A 14,458-nucleotide genomic window follows, 5' to 3' on the forward strand; every position below is an offset into this window, starting at 1 on the left:
GCGATACGTTTGCTTTTTTAGGTAAATCTTTTCGCCATGAGCAGTGTGAGGCCAAAAATGGGTATCAGTCTGATGCCAAAGGAGTCAAAACATTTGTGGAATGGGTTCCCAAATACGCAGGCGTCCTGCCGGGAGACGTGTGCAAACTGACCTGCAGAGCTAAGGGCACCGGCTACTACGTGGTGTTTTCTCCAAAGGTAACTGCACACAGACTGCCACACACAGCAGGTGTCCTTGGTGGAGATTGTTTAAGAGAATGGGCCGTGCTCATACCAGATGTAAACAGTCATTATCTTGGGGGGTGGGGGCAGGATTTGGGGAGGTTTTTATTTTCACCTCTGTCGTTTCTATATTTTCAAACTATATACAATGAATCAAAATCATTTTGTAAACATAACGAGTAAATGTTTTAACAACTATATTTGAAGAGTATGACTCTCTGTCAAGAAAGGTAAGAAGTGACCTTAACGTCACAATAATATTTCCCGGGTGCGTTTGTCAAGGAGACTAGGAGGCAAGGAAGCTTTCTGTTTTTCTCCCATGTAGTTAAGAATTCCTTTGTTGATTCATGAAGATAGATTTCAAGATCATCGTCTCTGACTTAGAATTTTAAATGTCTTGCATCTTTCATATGAATCAGTGTCCCTCTAGTTCTACACATTATAACGTGTGCATGTGACGTTATCCCTTATTTTCCACAGAAGAGCATTTTCTAAATTACTTAAGTAATTCTCACAATCAACATTACACAGCAGTTTAAAATATTGTTTATCTAATTTGTAAATAGGTGCTACATTTGAAACCACCTCTGTAACTTAAGCTTTCAGATATTTATGACATACTATTGAAAAATTAGTGAATGTCTAACTTACACAACTTTTAAAATATTTTATCTTTTTATTGCAAAATAGTTTTTTTTCCAGTTTTTATTTTATTATTTTATTTTATTTTTATTGAAGTACCGTCAGTTACAGTGTGCCAATCTCTGGTGTACAGCACAATGTCCCAGTCTTGCATATACATACATATATTCGTTTTCATATTTTAATGCAAAATAATTCATTTTTATTTAAAGTTGTATAGAGAAATAAAAGCAAAAATATTACTCGGAAATATAATCATCTAGAGAGCTGTTAGTCTGTTGCAGTATACTCTACATCAGTTTACACACAGGTACACACACTTGTATCTTCACACACTTATGAAGAGTTTGATATACACACAAATACAAAATACGTGTGCTTATTTGCACGTATGGCTACATATGTTATTTGCACGTATGGCTACATATGTTATTTGCATTTACCAACATGCACAAATCACTAGAGTCCATATACATACTGTTTTATAATGAGCTTTTAAAATATATACTAATTCTTTTATCCAAATATATTCAGTCCCTCCCAGTAACTACTTTTCTTTGACTTCCCCAGATTTCTGTTTTACATGAATTTGCCTCTATCTCAGCATCTCACAGTTCGACACAATAGGAAATGCTTTCCAACCATTGTGAGGTTGTGAATGTCAGACGTAGATTTTCAGTTTATTACTGTAATAACAATTATGCAACCAAGGATATCTGTGTCCTTGAGCCCACCCGTATTCTGTTCCCCACATAAGTGACAGACAGTCCCATACATGAAGTGAAAGATGGACTCTGTCAGTAAAAAGGCAAGACTGTACCATGGGAGCTTATCATGCACATGGAAATGGAGATCAGGACCCTGGGTCTCCTAATGTTACCCCACAAGGGGAAGGGAAATACCCTAGTTCTTGTCGTAACCGAAAGATGGGAATACAGATGGGAGACAGAGCGTTACGTCGTGAAAGATTTTAAAGGATTTATTAGTAAAAGGAAAGTACTCTTCCAAGAACAGGAGGTGGGCTGATCCAAGGGGGAAAAGCAGCGGTCCCTGCCTGCCCTTTCTCTTATACCCTCGCTTAGAGATAGTCTTTTGACTGATTGACAGCTCTTGCCCCTGGAGTGCTTAGTCATGTTTGTCCCCTCCGCACATGTCCTTACGCGTGATGTACACAGAAAAACCCACAGAGGGGGCCTAAACTGCAATGCTAATTATATTACAACGAGCACTGGGTCACGTCCGGTTAGGTCCTTGTCGGATTCTAAGCGGTTTCTTGCTGCCACTCATTTAGAGGAAGTAAAGCCCCTTTATGCTGGAGGCAGGCATAACACCATCATCCGGACCATCCTCGCTGTCCTCCACCTGTCTGCCCGGTGCCCCCACTTATCTGCCTACTCAACACTAACACATTCGGAATTAAGCTCAAGAGAGAAAGGGCATAACCCAGATCTATCTCAATTCTTTCTGTCAATACATCAAGGATTTGTCAGTCGATACTCCTATTAACTAGGGGTGTTTTGGGGTTTTTTGTTTGTATGTTTTTTGTTTAGTTTTCAGTGTACTATCTCTTCCAATCAAATTTAAAACTTCCAAATTAGAACTTGCTGTTTTATCAAAGAAACCACGTTCACAAGCACAGGTATTTCCCACGGCTGACGTGTTTCCCATTGTTCAGGTGACTGATGGGACCGAGTGCAGGCCATACAGTAATTCCGTCTGCGTCCGGGGGAAGTGTGTGCGGACCGGCTGCGACGGCATCATTGGCTCGAAGCTGCAGTATGACAAGTGTGGAGTGTGTGGAGGAGACAACTCCAGCTGTACAAAGATTGTTGGAACCTTCAATAAGAAAAGGTAATGAGAGAGAACAATTGTCCTTATCTGACCTCACCAAGGCTTTAGATGCTTGCAAAATTGATAAAGGAGGACTCACGTTACATCATAAGCTATCTGTAGGAGGGGGTCTGTCTAGCTCAGCTCTAGGAAGACATGAATTGGAGAAGGGAAGGAGAGGAGATAAAAAAAAAAGCTCTGGATGCCGACTGGACACTAATGGCACCTCTGAAAGCAGGTTAACTGCAACGGCCATGGGCTCAATGTTTTACAAAGTGTGGAAAAGGAAACAAAAATGTCTGAGACGTTCCACTTTGGCAATATCTTGCAGATCTATTATTCCTGAAACATGATTTAGGAAAGGATGGCTTGGTTCCATCTTAACTACTTTCTTTTACAAATAAATTCTTCTTTGGTTGTCTTTTTCTGGAGAGAACATTTCTCATGGCAAAATGTACATTATCTGCAGTGGTGTAGTGGCAATCCCGTTTTATAGTGAATTATCCTGATTCATATCGATAAAGAGTCATGTCTGCTTCCTGCTTCCCCTCCTGGTCTTTGATTACACACTTGCTTTAACTATGTGAGTTTATAAAGTACCAATTGCTGGCATAAAATATTCTGCTATCAGCTAGGGTGGCTGGGTTGGCTGAAGAGTCTGTTGAAATGCAGCACCGTTTTTCCTCTTCACCAGACCACTCCTGTGCTGAGTGGTTTTGGTCGGGTGCACCCGCACTCCTGCTGTATGTGCTGTGTTGTCTTTGTGGAGGGGAGTATGCAAACTGAGTCAACAATAAGGACTTAGTAAAACAATTGCATGCCATGTTAATGTAAAAAAAAACTAGAAATCATCTTCCGTATGATAAAAAAAAGGTATGGCTGGAGAATTTATTCTGAATTAAAATATGCATTGCTAAAGCCTATTTGCTGGTGATGGAATAATTATTCATCAAATTGTGTTGGGCCATCTAGGTCAAAAATCCTACAAGTCCAATTATACGCTGCATTTGAATGTACTTCAGAGATGCATGGCACCTTAGAAATGATTGATCTAAACTTTTGTTTTACAAATGAGGGAACTCGGACTCTGAAAGTTTAAGAATCTCCCAGTTTTACATGGCTGATGAGTGCGGGAGTAGAGGCTGTAGCTTAGGTCATAGGAATACGATGCACAGGCCATTTGTAAAAAAAGACAGGGAAAAAAAAAAAAAAGGAAGGGAAAGAAAGAAAAGAACCAAATGAGAAATACCATAATTTTTAAAATAAGTGATAGCTTATTTACTATATAATATGCAGTCTTCCTACATAAACTTCTAAACCTCTTTTTATAATGCTTAATTTAGCATTTTAGGTTTTCTGAGTTTACAACAAATATCTGCACATTTGATGTCACAGGAAAAGATGAGGAGATTCAGGAGAGTAGCAAGGGGTACACAGCGTAGATGCTTGCAGATTGATTTGAGCAAGATTGTATTATGTGGTGCAAATGACCTGTGTGAGTAACCCAGATTAATGTGTGATGGATAAAAGAGAACATTGACCTTGGAGCTGGAATGTTTGCAGTCAAGCTCTGGCTCAGTAATTCACTAGCCGTGTGGTCTTTGCAGAGTCACTCAACTTCTTTCTCTTAAGAATTCTTGAGAGTAGAATGGAAATACGAGTACTTATCTTTCAAATTAATTTTGCTGTGTAGGTCAAGTGAAATAATGCATATTAAAATATTTCCTTATTTTCAAACTGATTTGCAAATATGATCCAATTTTAATTCACTGCTCCCTTAATATTCTTCACGTCAGTAAATGGCAACTCAGTCCTTCTTCTGCGTAGGCCCAAAACTTTGCAGTCATCTTTCACACTTTATTTTCTCTCACACGCCCCCTCGATCCATCAGCAAGTCCCGTCAGTCCTTCCTCCAACATAGCTCCAGAATCTGGGTGCCCCTCACCACCACGAGCACTGCCACCCCAATCCAGTAGTCATTGTTTCTTGCCTGGACCAATCCAGCCATCTTCCCAGGGGTCTCCCAGCTTCTTACCTCTTCACAAAGCAGAGAGAGCCATCACCTCATTACCTACATCATTCCTTGGCTCTGTGTCCTCCAACGGCTATCATCTCATTTCGAGTCAGTTTCCAAGACTGTTCTGTAACCTATGAGAGGCTAAAAAATTGGCCCCTGCCCTGCTCTGGGTCCCTTCTACACTGTCGCCTTCTCTTGCCCTGTTCTCAGATACTGGACTTCCCAGCTTCCTAACATTCCTCCAACAGGGCAAGCAAGAGCATGTGGACTGTTTTCTCTGCCTGAAGCAAACCTTTTTTACAGTTAACAACCAATGCTTCTAGAATTCCTTCCGCTGTCTGTTACATGTCACCCCCTACCAGGCAGCGGTTTCCCTAAATGAATCGGAGGATCTCTCCCCGATCTTCTTCATTCCTCTCTTACTCTGCTCTGCTTCTTCACAGCTCTTACCAGTAGATAATTTGTGGGTCTCACTTCCCCCCGCTAGGATGTCACTTCCATGGTGGCCTGCTTAGTATGTATGAATGAACGTATTCCTTCGTGGCAGGTACTGTTCTTTGTACGGTAGGGAGAGCCCTGAACAAGAGAAGAGTCCCTTGCCCTGCCAGCCAGCCGCACATCAGATCTCAGTTGTAGGAGAACAACCGCATTCATTCATGGTAGCCAAGGAAGCTGGTTAATGTCCAGAGTTTAAATGCTACCAGGCAGGATGCAAAGAAAATGAATGAGCACAAAGGGAATCCTATTTCACTAAAGCACCAAGAAATCTGGGCTCTAGCCCTCAGACTTCCCAGTGCCTGGGAAGCTCAGTTTGCAGACCTGCCGCGGAGCTGACAGTTCCCACTGATTCTCGTAAGTATGAGACAGTCTCTAAGACAAGGATTTAAGACAAGAAAAATGCTCTCCTGTCTGAGTCCCTTACCCTTCATTCTTTATTTTCTTTATACTCTGGTATCATTTAAACTCTGAACATCACCAGAACTTATTTCCATTTAACTGTGACAAAATACAGCTGGCAGAGGATAGGGTTTCGTGCCTGGTGGTGTGGGAAAAGGAGCACACAGTGGGAGGCAAGAGGCCCAGCCCTGCTGCTCCTTAGCTCTCCAGGGACCCTGCGCACGCGCTTTACTGTATCTCCACTTGCGTACGTAAGATGGAATGTTTTCTCCCAGCTTTGTTTGAAACCATTGTAGAAGCATCTCATCTCAATATTAGATATTAAAAAAAAAAAAACACAATCCTGTGACAGAATCGAATCCAACGTGTATTACAAAAATAAAAGTGACTCAAATTCAACATCGTCAGCATTGCGCCTTTTCGCTTCAACACAGTAGGAAGCTCTGACACCTGTCTGGCAGTCACTGTAGGTCAGATGTCCAATAGAAAAGGCCCTTCCCTGGGGACCAGTCTCCTCTCCAATTCCGAGGAAATGCTCGAGCGGGGGAAACAGACTTGGATGTTCAGTCTGTGAATCAGTTACCCCATAGTCTCTAACCCCAAGTAAGAATTTGAAAGTATATAATTAAATTTCACACACATCCGTCAAACTGCACAAGCAAAGTATTTCTTTCTATTTAAATAACTAGGAAAAAGGAGGGTGTAACTCAACGGTGGAGTGAGTGCCTAGCATACGTGAGGCCCTAGGTTCAATCCCCAGTGCCTCCACTAAAATAAATAAATAAATAAACCTAATTACCCCCCCTAAAAAAAAGTTTTAAAGTAATAATAAATAAATAAATAAATAAATAAATAAATAAGATAAATAAATAAATAAGATAAATAAATAAAAGGAAAACAAAATACACAGTTACCTTACTATGAAATTACTTATACAGGCAAAGATTTTGGCAAAAGATGACTCCTTCTCAGTCCCTTGGTGCTGAATCAATGCTTCCGCCCTGGTGTATTCTGCAAGTTTATTGCTATCAGAGATATTGAAGCCTTTGCCCATTTTCCTGAGCAGATGATGGATCACTAGAGAGCTATCTCATTCATCGCTCACCATAAAGCCTCACTCAATCTGTCATAACGCTTTATGGGCCCTAAGCATTTGGGGAAACTTGCTAAGGCATTAAAGATTCTGTATTTTTTTCTTCTGATGATACTAGTAAGCTATGGCTACCCAGTTACAGAATGTTATGTTCCATTTTCTGCCCCAGGAAATCCAGAGTTCAAGTCAAAATGGAATCAGAGCCTCTACCCTGTCTCTAGTCCAACAAATAATTAAATCCATGGTTTCCCAGCTAGTCTGCCCGTGTGGAACAACGTGAGGAACTCTGAGAGCATTGCTGCCCATAACCCGTCCTGAAAAATGGGATTTGACTGCCCGTGTGTCTGAGGATCTAAATTTGTAGGCTTTGGAATTTTTTAAAGATACTCATGTGATCTCAATGTGCAAACAAGTTTGAGAAATGTCACCAATTTCTATGAGATTAACTGAGGGTAGATTTTTATTGGTTTGTGTTTATGTGTGTCCCATTTTGTGCCAGAAGGAATCTTAGGTAGCTTTGTAAAGATGAAAGGGCTTGATAAAGATGTGTGATTTTTCTGTAAATCTTTAAATAAAGGTGGTATAAATTTTTAAAACAAAGGCAGGTTGCTAACATTGTCCTAACTTTGAACATTCTAATGCAAAGGTATACAATATGATAGTCCAACTGCAATTCTATTTTGTTATAAGAAAATTAATTTTGGAAGCCAGTTTTAAACTAATCTCTTTCATACATTAAAACTTTGTATTAAGATAAGGTGAGACTTTTAGAGAATTTCTGTTGATCTATTTATTGTTTACTTATTTTTCCTTCTTCCCATTTCTCTCTGTTTCTCCTCCCCTGCGGACATTTCTGCTTCCAGTAAGGGTTACACTGACGTTGTGAGGATCCCCGAAGGGGCAACTCACATAAAAGTCCGACAGTTCAAAGCCAAAGACCAGACTAGATTCACTGCCTACTTAGCCCTGAAGAGGAAAAACGGTGAGTATCTTATCAATGGAAAGTACATGATCTCCACTTCAGAAACCATCATAGACATCAACGGAACAGTCATGAACTACAGTGGTTGGAGCCACAGGGATGACTTCCTGCATGGGATGGGCTACGCAGCCACGAGGGAAATACTTATTGTGCAGATCCTTGCAACAGACCCAACTAAAGCATTAGATGTCCGTTACAGTTTTTTTGTTCCCAAGAAGTCCACTCAAAAAGTAAACTCTGTCACCAGCCACAGCAGCAATCAGGTAGGATCGCACACTCCGCAGCTGCAGTGGGTGACGGGCCCTTGGCTCGCCTGCTCTAGAACCTGTGACACAGGCTGGCACACCAGGACGGTGCAGTGCCAGGATGGAAACCGGAAGTTAGCCAAGGGATGCCTTCTCTCTCAGAGGCCTTCTGCATTTAAGCAGTGTTTGCTCAAGAAATGTTAGCCTGTGGTTATGAGCTGATACAGAGATAACTGGGTTGATTCTTCACTGATACGGTCCTGGTGAACAGAGGTCAACCTAAAGCACAGAGTCACACTTCAGTGTCATTAGCAACAGGAGTCCAGTCATGGGCAGAATCTGCTCTCAGCGACCAAATGAAGATGTGCACTGCTTCACAGGACAGTGGTGACCTTGGAATAGAGAAAACCTTGGGAGTACTGAACATGCCCTGGACCTACAAGAATGCAAAAACACTGATGAATGTAGAATCAGGGGACATTGGAAGCTGGCAGAGCAGTCTCCCCCTTGTCACCTACCTCTTATGGAATGTCTTCAAAGGCATCATAGTCATTTTGATGCATATTACACAGTAGCTTATTTTTACTGTTTGTAAATACATTCTTTCTTGGTATGTCACTTTATATCACTTGGTTCTATTAAATATATATATATATATATATATATATATATATATTTCTATAAAAAAGTGTTTGACCAAAGTAGGTCTGCAGCTATTTCAACTCCCTCCAGTTTCCAGAAAGAGCTGTGGATGTTTTACTGGAAATTAAGAACTTGCTGCTGTTTTAAAGAGATTTACTATACTTTCAGACTACAGGAGATACAATTTTCGTCAAAAACCATTTTGACAGCAAGCATCTTCTGAGAAATTCTGAAAAGAAAAAGGATCTCCGTGTATTTAGTCACTGAAATATATACAGGGGTCCATTTATTTATATCTTTGACTGCCTGTATTTTTTCAGGCAGCCAGCCAAATTAATGCATAATGAGGAGGTAGAAGTAGTGTGTGCGTGTGTGTATGTTGTCTGTATTCAAGAGTCTAAAAAATAGTTTCCTTCTGTTGGGATTTAAAACGAAGAGAAAAAACACCCTTCACCATATTTTTAAGTTATATCTTCACCACTGCATTCTCTTTCTGTAGCTCCCATCTGATATTGCACAATGTGTAGTACACGTACAGAACACACGGCAAAGTTTTCTATCACCTTCAACACTGGTATACCTCTTACCAGCAAGCCTTTAAAATGCATTTTTGTTTTCGCTTGTTTGTTTTGTTCAAGGGTCTTATAGTAACTACTATGTTTTATACTTCTTGTTGACTTAGCATAATAGGAATATTAAAGATCACTTGGTAACTAGCCACATCTAGACGTGGTTATTGTTAATGTGGCTAGTGCAAAAAAAAAGTGGTTAATATTAACAAGACTGTTTCCACACCATAGGCAATAATTTCTTGCATTTTTTTTTTAATCTAAGTATACTGATACTGTACTTAAGATTTTTCCCAATTAGAAAGCATTTGGTTGTGCCAGGAAGTGTTTGAGTGATGAAATGTGATGATTTTTGCAGTTTGCTTTTATTTCCATAGCCTGTCTAGTAGGTTGTAAGTTGGAATAGTTAGACGTGGAAAATTTTTACAGTCATCTGCATAACAATCTCATAGACAGGAGACCTCATCCCTCTATCCCACAGCTGAGAAAATCTAACATATTTCATTTCATTGGTTTTTCTTTTTCTTTGTGAAATATCACAAAGCTATTTGTTTTTATAAAAGTTTATAATTATCATACCAAATGTGCCTATTGTTAAAGACTTGCATGTAAGGATATTAGGGAACTATTATTTGAGTTCCCCTAAGCTCATGAGAGTTTATTTTTATTATATGATATTTTTAATATAAAAGGATTATGTAATTGATCCTGCTGAAGCACATTCATTTCAGTAGGCCAAGGAAATGGATGTCTCACTAAGTATTTTCTTAAGAAATCGTTTGGTAAAACAAAGAATTGTTTTACAAAACTGTTAATCATCCTTTGGATTTTCATAGGCTGACTTTGCTTTAGATGTGGTCATTTTTCTTAATAAATGATCAGCTACAGAAAGGAGGCCTATACAAGACTGGTCCCCTCCATTTGACAGAGGTCACCAGATACCAGGTACTGGGAGCAAAGCTGTTCATATCAGTCAGAAAAGATAAAAATAAAAATCACACTGACCATTTGACTATGCAGAGAAAATTAATGGAAAAGCCAACCTTACTGTTTCCAGTATTCAAAATAACTTGAATCAAGTAATTCCACTATGACAAAATTTATGTTTATCTTTTGCAGTATAGTGACAGCAACATTAAATAATCATTGAAAAGCAAACATGATTGTCTCCTACTCTGCTTCTCCAGACTGTATTTATAGATTTTTTAATATGAGTTATCAATGATTCACTTTTTCCCCAAATAATGAAGTTTTACACTTCTCATGGGAACAGTCCCGGAGACCTTAGGACAAGAAACCACTATTCCATGCTTTTAAGGAATTTTCTTTAGGTTTCTTTTTTTGTATGGGTATCAATAGATTGACTAACGAAATGTATGTCTAAACTCCTGAGAAAATACATAGACTGGAAACTGAAGTTCAGAGAAATGGAGTGTTTGGCAGAACATAGAGAAAGATAAGCAAAGGGAAAATCCTATATAATGTAAAATAATTTAGCCCAGTTTCACTCTGGATTATACTTTTTACCTTTCCATAGTTACATCTTAAACCACGAGCCTAGGATTCAGGATGTGAGGGGCTATTTCCTCAAAAAAAAGTTTGTCTGAAAATGCTCAGGTTAGTAAGAATCTAATCTCACTCACAAAACTAAACACTTCAGGTTGAGTTTCATTAAACACAAAGAGAGCCTAGAAGAAAATAGCATTTATTTCTTCTAGAACAGAAAAGGTCAAATGAAGCCCCACCTTGTTGTTTAGAAGTTTAAGGACATTGTTTTAATTTATTCAGAAAATTCAGCTTCCTCTGCCTTCCTGTGGAAACAGTTTTAGTGCATTAAGAATGAAGGGATTAATCACAAACAAAAAAGTTGCAGCACTGAAAAAAGAAGTAATTTATTGTCTTTGCAACTGGTATGTGAATTTGTGTGATAAAATTATTTATTCTTATTTAACAAAAATATGTGCAAATTCTTCTATATTTAAAATGTTTTGCTATTGTCCTACTTTTTAATTTATGCTTCATGTTTGTGTATAAAGTACACTTTGTGAGTTTACATGATATACAGCACTGGTTGCTTTTGTATTTTTTTTACAGAAAGCTTTCTGTGTGAAACAGGTGTATGTGTGTATATTTCTCATGTGTTCTTATGATACTATCCTTGTCCTTTCTAAGGAAGTTTTAAACTTAATCTTTCATGACTAGTAGTGTTCATTACTTGTAAGTTACATTAATAGGTCTTTGGGTTCCATTGAATGCTAACTTTTCCAAGTCACAGATAAGAAAAACACGTACTCAACCAACTGAGGTCTAGAAGTGTCCCACAGAAGCTAAGACTCAGCTCAGAACCAGGTCCATGCACTTCACTGATAAACTTGGACAAGGAGCTGTTGATACATCATGACCTCCGAGTGACAGCAACAATGTAAAATTAAATATTGTCTTTTGCTGCTTTAGAAACACTCCTTACAATGACTATCATTTAGTCTCTAGTATCTTTAAGGTTCTACAGATGAGAGTAAACAAACTGGATTGAATTATTCAAATATCTGTAGTCATAACAGTTTCTGCAAGTATGGGATGTCCACTGATATAGTGTGACTTTTTACTACTACAAATTACTCTCATGGAGAGATAATAGGACTTGGGAAAAGCAGGGACCCCTATGATCACACCAGCTTGCCCCTGACTGTGATTGCACGGTCTGATCACAGCAATAGGGCAAAGCATCTTTGGATACACAACTGATCGGATCAACCTCTGGCTCTGAAGTTTCTCCCATTGACTCCTTCCTTAGTAACAAGGTCATTGTAGTGGTTTACATGGGGACAGCAGCCAGATTCAAAGAAGTTCAGGACTTGTGCTATGGCTTGGAGTTCACTTTTTGTGAAATTAGATTGAATTCAGTCATGACTGAATTTTGCTAATTGTTTGTGGCTGAGTGAAGTCTCATTGGCATGACTGATCACTATTACTAATCTATTTATAGTTAAACTGAGGCCATAAAAATACCTAATTTTTTTTTAACATTTTGGAGCCACAAAATAAATGAATGACCTTGAGGACAGAAATGGTCATCCAAAGAACCAAATGCACAGTCAAGGTGATCTGTCACTTAGACACCCAGAATAGGAACTTGTATGTTTTCTCTATTTTTTTTTTTCACTTGCCAACAACATGTAGTTCTAGATGGTCGAATAGGTAGATCAACTTAGCTCACTAGCCCACTGAAAAAATACAGTGTTTTATAGTTCCTTGTTGACATCAACTACAGAAATGACTTCTTAAGTTATATCACATGAAACACATCACTCTAAACTGCATAATTGTGTATTCTAGTCAATTAATGTATGAGAACATATTGAAACACCAACCCATGCATTAGTGAGCTAGAAAATGGGAATGTATGTAGCATTCAGATCAGAAAACCATTCGATCTGTCACATATCTCCCTGGCGCCACGATATCATAATTCTCAATGTAGGTTTTGTAGAAAAAATAAAGGAACATGTTGTTAGAAAATGTTGGTTTTAAAATGGAATAGAGCTGAAATGTACACATTTGTTAACTCAGTTGACAAATTGCACCCTCAATTTCCTAGCACTAACAATAAGTTTGCCGTCTGTGGTCCTTATCTCATAGCTCCACCGCCTGATCCATGTGCACAGACATAGGTTAGATGAAAAAACAAGTAACAATGGCCCGTCACCCTATAAGGCACTGCCACATCAGAGTGACCCAAGTCTAGCACTGTGAGGAAAACTGTGATTTGTGAATAAAACCGAACATTTTTTTTTCCTTTGGCACGTTACAATTTACAATTGTAAATTTATCAAGGTGCTAACATCCTCAGTGACCAACTGTCAAATGTGATATTTTGGACTTACTGTTTTATTATACATGAGTTTTCAATTTGCAAGAAAGAATGCCAAGTGTTTTGTCAAGTTTGGGCACACCTTGAAACTCAAAGTTTGGGAAATTGAATCTAGCGGTCATTCGGATCAGCAGTGTTTAGTGACATAAGCTACATGTACGCTGAGGATGTTTAAGGTGACATCAAACTTGAAGAGCATCAGGTTGAAGCAGCAGACTTTAAATGAGTCACGTTCCATCACTTACTAAGCCATTAGTCATGTTCCATTGCTTACTAAGCCATCAGCATCCCTTTCAAACAAACTTGTTTGTTTCTTATACGCAAACGCCTGTGTATATTTAGCCTGATTTTGTTTAAGCTTTGCAATATTTTATGTTCCTGGTAAACACTTGGCCACTATATCTCCATCTTTTCTGTAATAATTCGCAGCATATTAGAAGCCTTTCAACCCATACAGAGTATATTTACAGTAGAGTATCATACTGTGTGTGACTTTGTGAAACTAGACTTTAGATTAAGAAATTTATATTGTCTCTGGGTGGTATTCTTGCATTACACACTCCAGCATGACATAAATGTAGGACTTGACAAATACTGCTTACATTTTAGTATAACGCATTAATTAGAGGAAATCACGCACATGCTTTGTAAATAGAGCAGATAACTAAACAGATTGCGGAAATGTGTTCCACTTACTCTAGGCCGTGGCATGAATATTTGATTTCTATATTAGAGTCTGGGAGTCAAGTCAGGTAATAAACCTAAATAGGTAGAACTGAGATTTTTAAATCTTGAAAGATGCTTTCAAAATAGAGAAAAATACTGAGAATTTACATGCCAGACACAAGCAATATAAGCTGCTTTTTACCCTCAATTTTCCAGGAATGATGGCTTTTTTCAGTCAATATAATGCAGCTGAAAAACCAAAAATATATCTTGGAAAATTAAGATGGGTCTTGTTTAAAATGTGTCTTCAGCTTTGGCAAATTTCAAACCCTGAATCGACTGTTGAAAGCATTCTTGTGTCTTGTAGCTCGCCCTCCACAACACTGCCCTCCGGCATCCAGGTAAACCACTTGTACTGAATCGGTTGGGACCTATACCGTAATATTTTTCATTAAGGAACAGTATCCTGTTTTGTAAAGCATTTCCCTATGTATGACTTTAAACTGTAAAATTAAGCATTGGCTTTGTGATTTCAGTGGGCATAATAAACGTAAATTGTAAACTAGGTTAACGTATGTACTGCATAGAATATGTTTTAGAGTTGGAAACTGTTGTCCATTTATTTTTAATTTTCTCATAACAGCAGTAGGACCAAGCCAAGTCTTAACGAAACCCTAGGCTCACTATAATTTCTATCATCTCTCATCCACTTTGGCACAAACAATTAATACTTTCCTTAAATTATTATGGAACTATTGCTTCAAGTTCTTCTTACCAGACCAT

The 14,458-nt window shown here is 38.6% G+C and overlaps 1 protein-coding gene across 1 annotated transcript in view; it reads left to right on the top strand.

Annotated features, from left to right (window-relative positions):
* Window positions 1-14,240, top strand: part of ADAMTS5 (ADAM metallopeptidase with thrombospondin type 1 motif 5) — a 48,626-nt gene extending 34,386 nt beyond the window's left edge. Inside the window, exons 6-8 of the mRNA XM_014560438.2 lie at window positions 22-197; window positions 2,539-2,714; window positions 7,564-14,240. Of these exons, the coding sequence (XP_014415924.2) occupies window positions 22-197; window positions 2,539-2,714; window positions 7,564-8,131 (920 nt within the window). The 3' untranslated portion in view covers window positions 8,132-14,240. The remainder of the gene's footprint in view (window positions 1-21; window positions 198-2,538; window positions 2,715-7,563) is intronic.
* Window positions 14,241-14,458: the final 218 nt, after the last annotated feature.

The sequence above is a fragment of the Camelus ferus genome, chromosome 1 (assembly GCF_009834535.1).
Source record: "Camelus ferus isolate YT-003-E chromosome 1, BCGSAC_Cfer_1.0, whole genome shotgun sequence".
NCBI lineage: Eukaryota > Metazoa > Chordata > Mammalia > Artiodactyla > Camelidae > Camelus > Camelus ferus.